Here is a 12,272-nt window from a genome sequence, read left to right on the forward strand (position 1 = left end):
CTTAGAACACTACCGATCACCTTGGCTCCTTTTCAGAAGCAAGTTAACCATGCAATATAGCTTATGTAATTATATTGCCGAATGTAGTCAATACAAGCTATTGACATAAGACTTGAGAGTCATTTATGCCTCAATGACTGTTATTGGGTTTGCAATATAACGATCACACACTGCAACACTAGCTGGGTTGTGTTTGTTTCAGAGCCTGCAAGAGAAGGGTGTGGTGTGTGTATGGTATACGATATGAAGTGGGAAAGGTCGGAAGATGCGTCCTGTACCTACATCCCCCAGATCACTTCCATCCACTGTCTAGATTCAGATGAATTTGACAGAATCAAATTGAGTAAATATGCCAATTTGGCCAGAAAGTCTCATTTTTGTTCTGTTCAAACAGAGAAGCATTGCCCTATTGTCTAGCGGTTGATTGTCTTGGTCCTGAAGCGTCTTTCTGGCTTTCAGGTAATTATGTATTAGAACTGCTGGCATTTTGATTCCCCTGACCAAGTTGGTCCAGTGGTAGAACTCAAATAAGACCAATCTGGCGCCAACTCCAAGACTCAAAGAGAAGCTGGGATGATGCCAAAACTAGCAATGTCCAGGACGGAGGAACAGAGAAGATGTCCAAAGCTTGATGGGATCCAATTCCAGCCATGTGACGCCAACAATCGCACACAATAACTCCGAGCTGACCAGGCCTTAAATTAAGTCTAACCTCAACAGATTTTCTGGTTTCATTGTCTATCTAACAATCAGATCGTTTCCCCATTCCCAACACACAGAAGCTTCCAGTTATTGGACAAGTCCCCAGATTCAATCAGATAAGACAGCAAACAGCACATCAAGAGGTGGTCCTGGGCAGAGATATTCCATTGGCTGTTGCTAACTTTCGGATCAGAATTGGACAATCTATCACACTTAGTTGCATGATGAGTTTTGGATTATAGTGAAACCTCATTAATTTGAACATTGGTATCTTGACATTAATAGGGGCGGTGGGGTAGTCTAGCGGTTAAAGTGTTGGCTCGTCACACGGAAGACCCAGGGTTCGATTCCCCCACATGGGTACAATCTGTGAAGCCCATTTCTGGTGTCCCCTGCCGTGGAATATTGGTAAAAGTAACAAACACTAGACTCACTCGAGCACTGACATAGTATAACTGATGACGTAACCATCTCTCAAACCTGAATCATAGCTAGTGTCCTATAGTCTTTCTGTACATCAAGCTACAGAAAATGTGACATATACTAAACAAAAGAAGTAAGGGATCATGAATATTTCTGAGGATATTTCATTTATAGATCCTAAAAAATATTCATAATCCCTTTATTCTTGTTCAATTTGCACTGAATCATCTCCAAACCCTTCAGAGTGATTTGGGTTCATTTTCTTTTAAATTCTGTTAAACTAATTATAAGTGACCTAAACTAATTTTAATGATACTCAATGGAAAGCCAGTACCAGCTGACAGACACAGTAAGCCTTGTTTCAAGATCCATGACTCAAAGCTTACATTTAAAAAACAATTTATCAACCTATTTCTGTAATGCCAAACATCACGATATACTGAACTATACCATTAGACATACAATGCAAGGCCCAGACCGTAGCACAGATAAGCCAGTTATGAAAAACAAATGCATAACCTACATGGGTTGATGCAAATATCCACCATCTGTTTCCAAACGTGATAATAAACATCAGACACAAATACCAAATCTCATACACATGCTGATTAGAGCAAGGTATCCAATATCACTGTAAACCGAGAACACTGCTAATGTGTTCCACACCTGAACTGTTAATGGGACTTTACACAGACCTGAATATGATCAAATATGGATATGAAAATAGTATTCTATTTGGAGGATCTCTATTGACATTGTTCATCAAACTGGAAATTTAATATAACTATTTGAACACTGGGTTGCATATTTCTGAATACGAAAGTTGTTCCAATATATACATGTTGGTTGGTTGTTTCACACCGCACTATTCTAGCTATATGGTGGTGGTCTGTAAATAATTGAATCTGGACCAGACAATCCGTTGATCAACAGGATGAGCATCGATCTACACAATTGGGATACGATGACATGTGTCAAGAATGAGTGAGTTTAGTTTTACACCGCACTCAGCAATATCCCAGCTATATGGCGGCGGTCTGTAAATAATCGAGTCTGGACCAGACAATCCAGTGATCAACAGCATGAGCATCGATCTGTGCAATTGGGAACCGATGACATGTGTCAACCAAGTCAGCGAAACTGTCCACCCGATCCCGTTAGTCGCCTCTTACGACAAGCATAGTCGCCTTTTATGGCAAGCACATGGATTGCTGAAGACCTATTCTACCCCGGATCTTCACGGGTCTGTCAGCAAGCCTGACCACCCGATCTCGCTAGTCGCCTTTTACTATAAGCATGGGTTACTGAAGATCAATTCTTACCCGGATCTTCAAGGGTCAATATATATACATGTATTTATAGACTCAGTATTTAATCCTTCAGATTTAGTAAGTTTCGGGTAAGAATAAGGTCATCCTTAGTAAGTACAGGTGACGATTGCAAAATATGTAAAATGAATCATGGATGAATTCTGCAAGCAATATTCATTTCCAATACATCCATTCTGGCATGTACATTAATAAGTAGCAAAAATAAATCATAAATATACTTTCTTTATTATTCCGCACATATTGATGTAGCATGACAAAATAGTTGTGGACAGATGCTGTACCCATGTCAGAATAAAAAAATGGTCTTTGCATTGAGAAACAAATGCATAATTTCTAGGTTACGCAACCACCAAAAACAGTGCTTAGAACATCATGTTATATGATGGTGTGTTAGCTGGATGGGGAAGAAAGTCAATCGTTAGACAGATCAGACATTTACCACTTTGGTGAAACCCACAAGCACAGGTTTGGTGCTGACAGGGAACCATAATCAGGGCAAACTAAGAATCGAACCCCAGCCATAGATCTCTGGCATGACAAAAGGAGACCAACTCTGCACAGAAAACTGCCACACTTTAGATGACTGGGGCAGTTGAGTGAGTGAGTGAGCAAGTAAGGTTTTATGCCGCTTTTAGCAACATTCCAGCAATATCACCAGAAATGGTCTTAACACATTCTACCCATGTGAGGAACCGAACTCAGGCTTTTGGTGTGATGAGCGAATGCTTTAACCACTAGGTTACCCCATTGCCCCCTGGTGCAGTTGAGCTAATCCCAGAATCTTATTCCCAACATTCCAGGAGTTAGACATCCACCCCACACAGTTAATAACAAATCTATCATTCCAAGACATCCAGCTTTTAGCACAGAACCTATCATCATTAGACGTATTATGGCACAACAATATTGGTAAATGGCAACCACTCAGTACACAGTTTCTTCTTGTCTGGGAACTGTTTACGTTTGTGTTCTTCAAATGTCTGCCAACTACCTACTGAGCTGGGGATTACCTGACGAAGGCACGGCAGATGCTGGACATTAATGTCAAGAGGGTTAGAGATGAGGAGCTGAGCACTGAACCCTTCCATCAGTGGAACCAGATGTCCCACAAGCCTCCTCTGTTCACCCGCTACAGACATACTTGCAGTTTTATGGTCTTGTGTATTTATTTCTACCTTGTACAAACCTGACAAGGATAACATTTAGTATCCTTTACAAATTGAGCACACATAATGGATTTTTCTATTAATACCTGTCCAATATATTTTATGGAATTTCTTGGTGAACACAAGAGCCGAGAGCGAAATACAGAAAAACTCTGATATGGTAGATTTAAGGTTAATTTTGTAACAAAATTGGAAAAATGTTTTCTCAAAGATACTAACAAAAAATGTTCAAAAACATTTAAAAAACAAATTTTCCTTGTATATTTTATGCTGCAAACACATTTCAGCTTAGTTTAGCCTGTGAAAAAAAAGAAAATATACTGGTCTTGCCCAAATACACACAAAAAAGGATTCACAGAATCATTTTGCTTGAAGGTTCTGAGAAGAGACAAGATCTAGGTGCTTGACAGAATTCATGTGTAGCTTAAGGTAAGGGAATGTCAGTCAGAAAGACGTGTTTGTACTGCTGCAATTAGGGCACCTGTCAGATGTGGAACATGAGAAGCAGGACGAATCGCGCAGAAACGTTCCACTTCACACCTTTTTCTATCAGAGTGGTTTTATACCTTCTGGAAGTTTACAGTAGTATCTCGTTAGAATAAGGCTGAAGTAAAGAAAAATCCCTAATTTGGGTCAAGGCAAACAAAATGCTCCAAGAACACCAAGAGTTGTTGGGACTTCATTTGCACAGTGTAAAACCTGAAAACTATGGATAGTGACAGACCAGGGAATATCAACCTCTAAGAATGAGTATGGTATTATATGCCCTGGATATACGGTATTATATAGTATGAGTGGGGTGATATTGTTGCTGACAAGGCATGAAGATGTAAACGATACAGGACACTATAGCTTGTGCCAGGGGTTACTGATGCTGACAAAGAGTGTAATATATACAGTTTACTTCAGACTGAGGGGGGATTATGAATGCTGACAATTTCAGGTATGCAGTAACCTCACCCAAGAATGAGGGCACCTGACTGATGGATATTACATTTTGTCCTTCATCTCATTGGAGAAATACCATAGAGACAGACATAACTCCCCCTTGTACATTCTGCTTGTTGTATCATTGCTTAATGTGAGAAGGAAGTGTTCCAGGCACTTCATATTCCTTATCTTGTTGAATGCCATGAGCAATGTTTGGTGCTGAGTGAGCAAGGCTTTAGGCAGGTCAAAACGGATGAACTGAGGTGAGTGAGTGAGTCAGTCAGAACGAACCAGCCAGGATTTGAACCCCGCAGGACAAGGGATGCAATAAAAACTGCAGCATTTTAAACAGCTTCAATGTCAGTTACTCAGAAATACAAAATTTTCAGACACAGACAAATATTTCTCGCATCTTGTGTAGGACATATCTGGGACCAAATAAACTCACTACTATCATGTTTCTTATCTTATGTAATACCTTCATTGATTTTACTGTTTTGGCAGCCGAAAATATCGGATATCTCCACAGTAAAGGAACACAAACTTTCTGAGCATCGAAGAAACCATAGGACCAAATGTTATTGCTTACTTTTTCTGCAAATATCGATGGAAAAATAGACAAAATTATCTTCATAGAAAAAACACAAATGCCACTTTGAGAAAAATTGTATTCATTGATGACATCTTTGAATTATGTTCCCAGGGGACCAGAGAAAGATGGATGTGTTTTCATGAAAGGAAATCGATGAACAGAAACTTAAATGCCCACGGGCTTATTACACAGCAATGGGGTTAGCACAACATCCTCATCCTGTTCTGATTGGAGCAGTAGGACTCAGTTTTAGTTAACCCTTACGAAAGACGAAAAACCAAACCAGTTAATCCGAAATCTTGCATTCAGGAATAGCTGAGTCTTGGAAGCAAAGGCTGAGAACCATTAACAGATACAGTGCTGTAACACACCATACGGTGTGTCATCACTGACGCCATCTCTACTGAAGTTGGTACTTCCAGCAATGAATCACAGGAACTCATTAAGATGGTAAAGATTTCGTCTGTATAAGCCCAAAGATACACATAGACCATTGAACTCCTATCCAGAGACTGGTTCTGTTTCCGAAGCCTACTGAGGTCGTAACAGTCCCAGTTGCTGTTTTTACAGATTCTGTCAGGAAAATTTGATACCCTACAGTATCGATGGCATGCCCTGAAGTAACCAGAGATTTTGGTAAGGATGTTTTCATGATTTAGTCAGCTTTTTAATGGGAAAATGTTCAAGAACATGTACAAAAAATATCTTTTGAACATCTAGGAAGAAATTAAGTAAACGTCCTGGAAATAAACTAGACTGATACCCTGGGTGACTCATCATGAAAGATTCACGGAAGCTGGTCCACCATCTTCCTTCTATTCTTATGTTTAGTGAATTATTCAGATCCTTGTCATTCCTTGTCATTGTCTAGTGTACCGCCATATAGCTGGGATATTGCTGAGTGCGGCGTAAAACTAAACTCACTCACTCACTCATTGTCTAGTGTATTCACAGCCAGAAAACTTATAAGTGAATACCTTAGCTTTTCATTGATTTGAAGGAGCGGAGACACACCAGATATTGAGAAAATGACCAATGTCCCTAATAGTACGATGGTCGCAATCCAATTAGTTACCTGATCACCCAATCCACAAGGTCACCTGACCACCCAATCCACAAAATCACCTGATCACCCAATCCACAAGGTCACCTGACCACACAATCCACAAGGTCACCCTTACAACAACACAAATATTTAGTTCCCCGAAGTATACAGTAAGCTATAGTATAAACTCAAACGGATCACAAATTTTAGTTTGTTATAAGCGTTTTGTTTCAAATGTAGCTTATCATAGTTTTCCTGATAATAAATACATAGGACAACAATATTATATATACCGTAAATGGAGCCCAAAGCAATGCTCTATATTGGCACAAGAGCTGAAGAAAGCTAGCCTTATGAAATCAATCTAGACTTAATTAAGTTGTCGAGGGACTGAGTGACTACCCTCTGACCAGCACATGTTGCTGAAGCCTCGCGTAACTCAGGATCCCTCTGGGCTCGGCATCAGTACCAGGTTCCTAGCTATTGTACTCGTCCTCCATAACGTGCTGAAGACACATGTTCGTGAGGTCATTAAGCTGTTGGTGCATGGCCTTATCAATGGAACAAAGGCATTTGGTGCAGAGATATGTTCAGCGATGGAGTTGTTAGTACTGATACAAGAAACAGGAGTGGCTACAATGCAGTATAATCACAACCCAGGATGCAGTGGTGCACATCGTGCAATGGCGCGGAGGAGGCGTACAAATCCTCTTACACAACTTGCACTGCATCTGGTCATCCTTCCATCACCTAGATGCTTGAAACTCCTTACAGAAGCTGATTACCTTGCGTGTGCATTTGGGCCTGTCATGTATGCTAGGCAAATCAATACCTGAAGACTGCAGAGTTCCACATTTTGTCACATTACTCCGCGAATATCCCTGGATTAAAGCTGACCAGAGTTGATGCTCTTGTCATGAAATATAATCATACCGCCACAAAGTATTTTTATGAACTTTTTTCAATCAGTACACACCACAGCAAGTGTTGCCAAATGGATTTATCCTTAATGACGTTTAATAATTTACAAACATGTCGCCCACACTGAGAAACATTTCAAACCTGATTTGCAGAACATACAGACTGCTCATAAAATGTCAACTGCAATTTTGTTTGTATAACAGGTGTTGAGGGCACCTACATTGGAAGGCAATACATAAATTGAAGCCCTGGAAACCTTTTATTTTTAAACACTGGCTACAATACCTACTTAACATCCTGACTACATTTATGCTTAAAGAGAGCTGATTGCAACAGAAGAGCTCGGCCCATTACCGAGCTTCTCTGGCAGTAAACCTTTTCCTTCATGCATAGCAGAACAGCTCTATTTGGGGAAGCCCATCCTGCAATCGTCAGTCACTTTTGGCAGGGTTACACCATGTTAGTGATTTTCAATATGGAATCCATATTTCAGCGTCTGGTCTCCCACGACAACATCCAGCCTAAATGTTGCGGCTTTCAGAGACTAAGCCCACGTGCAGGCACAAAGCAGTGAGTGTAGAGAGCAGAACGGGGATCAAAGGCTACAGCGTGTGTATGGGGATACTACATCCAGTTCTGTCCAAGATGCCTGTGACCATCGATCTGTTACCACTGCGACTCAACTCTCCAAATGTCAACGTATGTGCATAGCAAATCATCTCCTGAATCACACAGGAACATTTCCTCATACGCTTAGCATACATCAGCAGCATGCTGCCACTGACACAAGGCTCCACAGATAGTATCCTTGTGTACATGACAGTGTTAATAGTATCCTTGTGTGTATGACAGTGTTATCTGAGTTTTACACCTATCTGAGGAGTATCAAGGCTGAGGACACTGTAAATGGGCATCACACATATTGCAGCCATTTGGGGAATCGAACCAGTGTTCTATGTTTGTTTCTTATTTCATGCTGCACTCTGCAGAAATGACAGTTGTGTGGAAATAATCGAATCTGGACTAGACAATATCATGACTGATATTCACAATTCCTGACATAAGGGAAACAAAGACACGCAACCAACCAAGTAGCCAGGCTTGAGGCTTGACGAACCAAGTTGTCAGGCTTGACCAAACAAGTTGCCCGGCTTAGCCAACCAAGTTGTCAGGCTTGACCAAACAAGTTGTCAGGCTTGACTATCCAAATTGTCAGGGTTGACCTACAAAGTAGCCAGGCTTGACAGACCAAGTTGTCAGGCTTGACCAACCAAGTTGCCCGGCTTAGCCAACCAAGTTGTCAGGCTTGACCAAACAAGCTGTCAGGCTTGACTATCCAAATTGTCAGGGTTGACCAACAAAGTTGCCCAGCTAGCCAACCAAGTTGTCAGGTTTGACCATCCAAATTGTCAGGTTTGACCATCCAAGTTGTCAGGCTTGGTAGACCAAGCAGTCCGGCTTGCCTGACCACGTTGTCAGTGTTGACCAACCTTGCCATGTGGTAGCCACTACAACCAGCAGGGACACCAGGGGAGTGATTCTAATCCAGACTCCCCACAGGGCCTCCAGATTAATCAGCACTTATGACAAGTATGAGGTATCAGGGAGCTATTGTACTCCCATCCAAATTGGTAAGGTCCCTTAGAGAGATACATTTCCACAAAAAGAATCAATGCGAAATAAATGCCCATCCAGACCATGGGTAATATTTCTCTTTTCCCCCAGCACATACTGCACATACATCAATTAACCCCGGATCACAAAGTTACATATTTAGTCTTTGATCAAGCAACTCATTGCATCTGATCATGCCCTAATTGTGTCTGATCTTCTTTGATCGAGAAGTCCCAGATTAATGTGATTCTAATCATCAAATGGTATGTAGCTTCATAAAAATTATACTTTTTCGAAAACGGTAATTGCTATGCATCAGTAAGAAGGAACTCTGTGGTTCTTTCCATAGCAATCATCTGTTTCAAGTTCGAAATATCCTTGGCAATATAGCCAGAGCAAGTAAGCTAAATAATTTAAGGGTAACATGTCTCCATTTTATGTCTGGATTGACTACGACTTGACTTTACTGTTCGTTACAAGAAGATGCCAGCAATAAGATCAGACAGAGTTTAAGGAAAAGGACAAGAAACTGCAGTCTTAAAGTTTCAGGTTCTCCTGTAATGTCGTGTCAGCTGAAAGACAAATACGTTTTCATTGATTTTATATGGTCCATATGTCATCATAAACTTGGGAAAATGGCGTGCTCTAGGACACGATTTGAAAGTTCCAAGGTTGTTTGACACAGTCGTATTGGACTGGACTTGTGTAAACACTTGCATAGCCAAGGAACGGATACAGAACACAAGACAAATTACAATCAACTCTGCATGAAACAAACAACAACACAATATTAATTTTCAAGTGAAATCTACACAAATTCACTGTTGAATGGTTCCCTTACCAAGGATTTAGAACTGTTTCTGAATAAAAAGCCCTTGGTAGGCAAATTGGGGAGGAAAATCATTTTGCTAATAATGGGATGGGATGTTATTTTCCAAAATTCTGTGTTATTTTCAGTTTCTTACTGTTTATTGGCCATGTCATCTGTGTAATACAAGTTACCTTTACAAAACCATAACATTAACAAACACTCAGAAAATCTTAATTCCTTTTAAAAAATTTTTACTCACATTTTCTGCAATTTTTGAACATCAGATACTGAGCAGATTAGTACCAGTGATGGTGAGTAATGAGCTTGTTGCTTTGTTTCATACACAGTTAAATTGTGGAGACACAGATATAAGGGTACTTACGCAAAGCTGGATCTTTTGGTGGCTTATAAAAAGATAATCCTAATGAAATTATTGCAGCTACAATCAAGATGATGAGGGTGACGTCCTGTAGAGCTTCCCACACCAGACGAAGGAAAGACTTAGGAGCCTTGGGAGGTATAATATTGGATCCAAATATTTTTCTTCTATGTTCTAAGTCTATGGGATTTCCAGACAATCCTGTAATAAAAAAACAAGGGAGATGTTAGGACATGGACAAAAGAGTTTCATCGTATCTGGAAAAGGAACAAGATTGTGGAACAAATCAAACTAAGTGTACTTCCATCTACGTACTATTAGGGCGGTGATGTAGCCTCGTGGCTAAGGCGTTCGCTGGTACCGCCAAAGACCTGGGTTCGTTTTCCCAAATAGGTACAATATGTGAAGTCCTTTTCTGGTGTCCCCCACTCACTCACTCACAACGTACTATTAGACTGGGTCACATGACATGGAATCTGGACCTGATAACCTAGTGATTAATATCATGACATACATACCATGCTTTTGGGCTACAATGTGAAAATGTCTCACAGACAAATATCCTTTTTCTATTCATCTCCAGCAACAGAACTGGTTCATACAAGTTTGCACCACAAAAAGTGAGGCCATTTAAGGCCTTTTTTAGGGCTCACAAATTTTTTAAGACTTTCACTGTCAGAATATCAAACAAGTTACACTTTTAAAACTTATAAGCCATCTTCACATTAAAAATAAATCAAATAACAGACTTATATTGCCAGATTGATGGACATTCAAGACATATTCCACCTCAAGGTAATTTCAAGACTGAGCTACCCAATCCAAAGCCATTTCAGCTTGTGTGAACTTAGTAGATACATTTTGTAACTATCTCAGAATGCTGTGCTGTTATCAGTTTCATAACAGCCCCTTGCTACTACACTGCCAACCTCACCTGGTGTTGATTAAAAGGGCGGTAGTGCTGGGTTACCTTCCATAGACAGGTAACGGACCCAACAGAGGCTCCTCACTGTCCTTAGTTTAAGCAGTATGTAATAAATAACCTTCAAGTAACAGTACGTGTTAAACTGCTGGTGATCAAATGAGATAACTTTTTCACCATCAAAATAATCATGTGGTAAAATATATGGGAAGCCAGTAAAGAGCTTGAGAAATGGAGGAACATTAATGGACTGATGTGTGCCCTGCCAAAACAATGGCTTCATGAATGACAGGTTCATATATATACATAGACATGTAGACAAGACGTATCTTAGTTGCTATTGGAAACCTATTGAAACATAAACTGAACAAAGTTCGGGTCCAGTATTATGCTATCAGGAGGGCCCAGTGGTGTAAGCAGCAAAAATTACATTACATAGTTGCTTCCCTTAACTGTGGCAGGATCTGTAGCATCATGGGTTTGAATCTGCCCTGACTGTGAAAGGTTACATGGTTTGTCCCCACCACAGTGAAGCAATATGTGTAACTAGAGAGAGTTTGGTTTTATGCTGCTTTTAGCAATATTCCAGCAATATCGCGTTGGGGGACACCAGAAATGGGCTTCACACATTGTAGTCATGTGGGGAATCGAACCCGGGTCTTCAGCATGACAAGCCAACGCCTTAACCACTAGGCTACCCCACCGCCCTGTATGTGTAACTAGCCCACTGGAAAGTGCTGCTTTTAAGCTTTCATGCATAAATATACATGTTGGAATAGATCATCCTTGTCACTTTTGTCTGTGCCCTGAACATCCACAGCTCCATTACCACAATGGCATCTCTAGTCTGTCGTACAGACCCTGAAGTAAATATATCCAAGAAAGCCCAAGTCTAGAAAATGTGGCAAGTCTAGATTTCCTGAGCTTCAGAAAATGAAGAAAGTCTCAGGGCTCCTTTTCATTATATATATATTTTTTTTAATATGAACTTTTTTTCAGTAAAATATGTTCATTTCACAGACTAGTTGTTAGTCTATGGCATCTCTTTCTCTCACATACAATATCAATGTCTGATTCAAGGTTGTCTGTGTATTCATCACATTTCCTATCGGGCAGTTGGATGGGTAGGAATCAATGTGACCTATCCTAACAGAAATGCTATCAGCCACGAGCCTGCAGGCAAGCAGCTATTTTGGATGCTGCAATAAAATAGTACACTCTGGGGTTCGTTCACTTTGAGTTTTCATCCCCATTAATCGATGCTCATGATGTTAATCACTGAATTGTCCGGTCCAAATCTGATTAATTACAGACTGCTGCCATATAGCTGGAATATTGCTGAATGCTGCATTTAAACAAACACAAAAATCTCACATGCAGAAACATGACTTAAACACTGTTTGAAGCACTTTACCTAACTTACTTTGATGTGATTG

At 40.3% G+C, this 12,272-nt stretch overlaps 1 protein-coding gene across 1 annotated transcript in view; it reads right to left on the minus strand.

The window, feature by feature from the left end:
* Positions 1 to 12,272, minus strand: part of LOC124260524 (plasma membrane calcium-transporting ATPase 2-like) — a 107,373-nt gene that overhangs the window by 59,151 nt on the left and 35,950 nt on the right. The window contains 1 exon segment of the mRNA XM_046694857.1: positions 9,918 to 10,115. Coding sequence (XP_046550813.1) covers positions 9,918 to 10,115 — 198 coding nt within the window.

Source organism: Haliotis rubra, unplaced genomic scaffold, assembly GCF_003918875.1.
Source record: "Haliotis rubra isolate DU_JTF1 unplaced genomic scaffold, ASM391887v1 Scf768, whole genome shotgun sequence".
NCBI lineage: Eukaryota > Metazoa > Mollusca > Gastropoda > Lepetellida > Haliotidae > Haliotis > Haliotis rubra.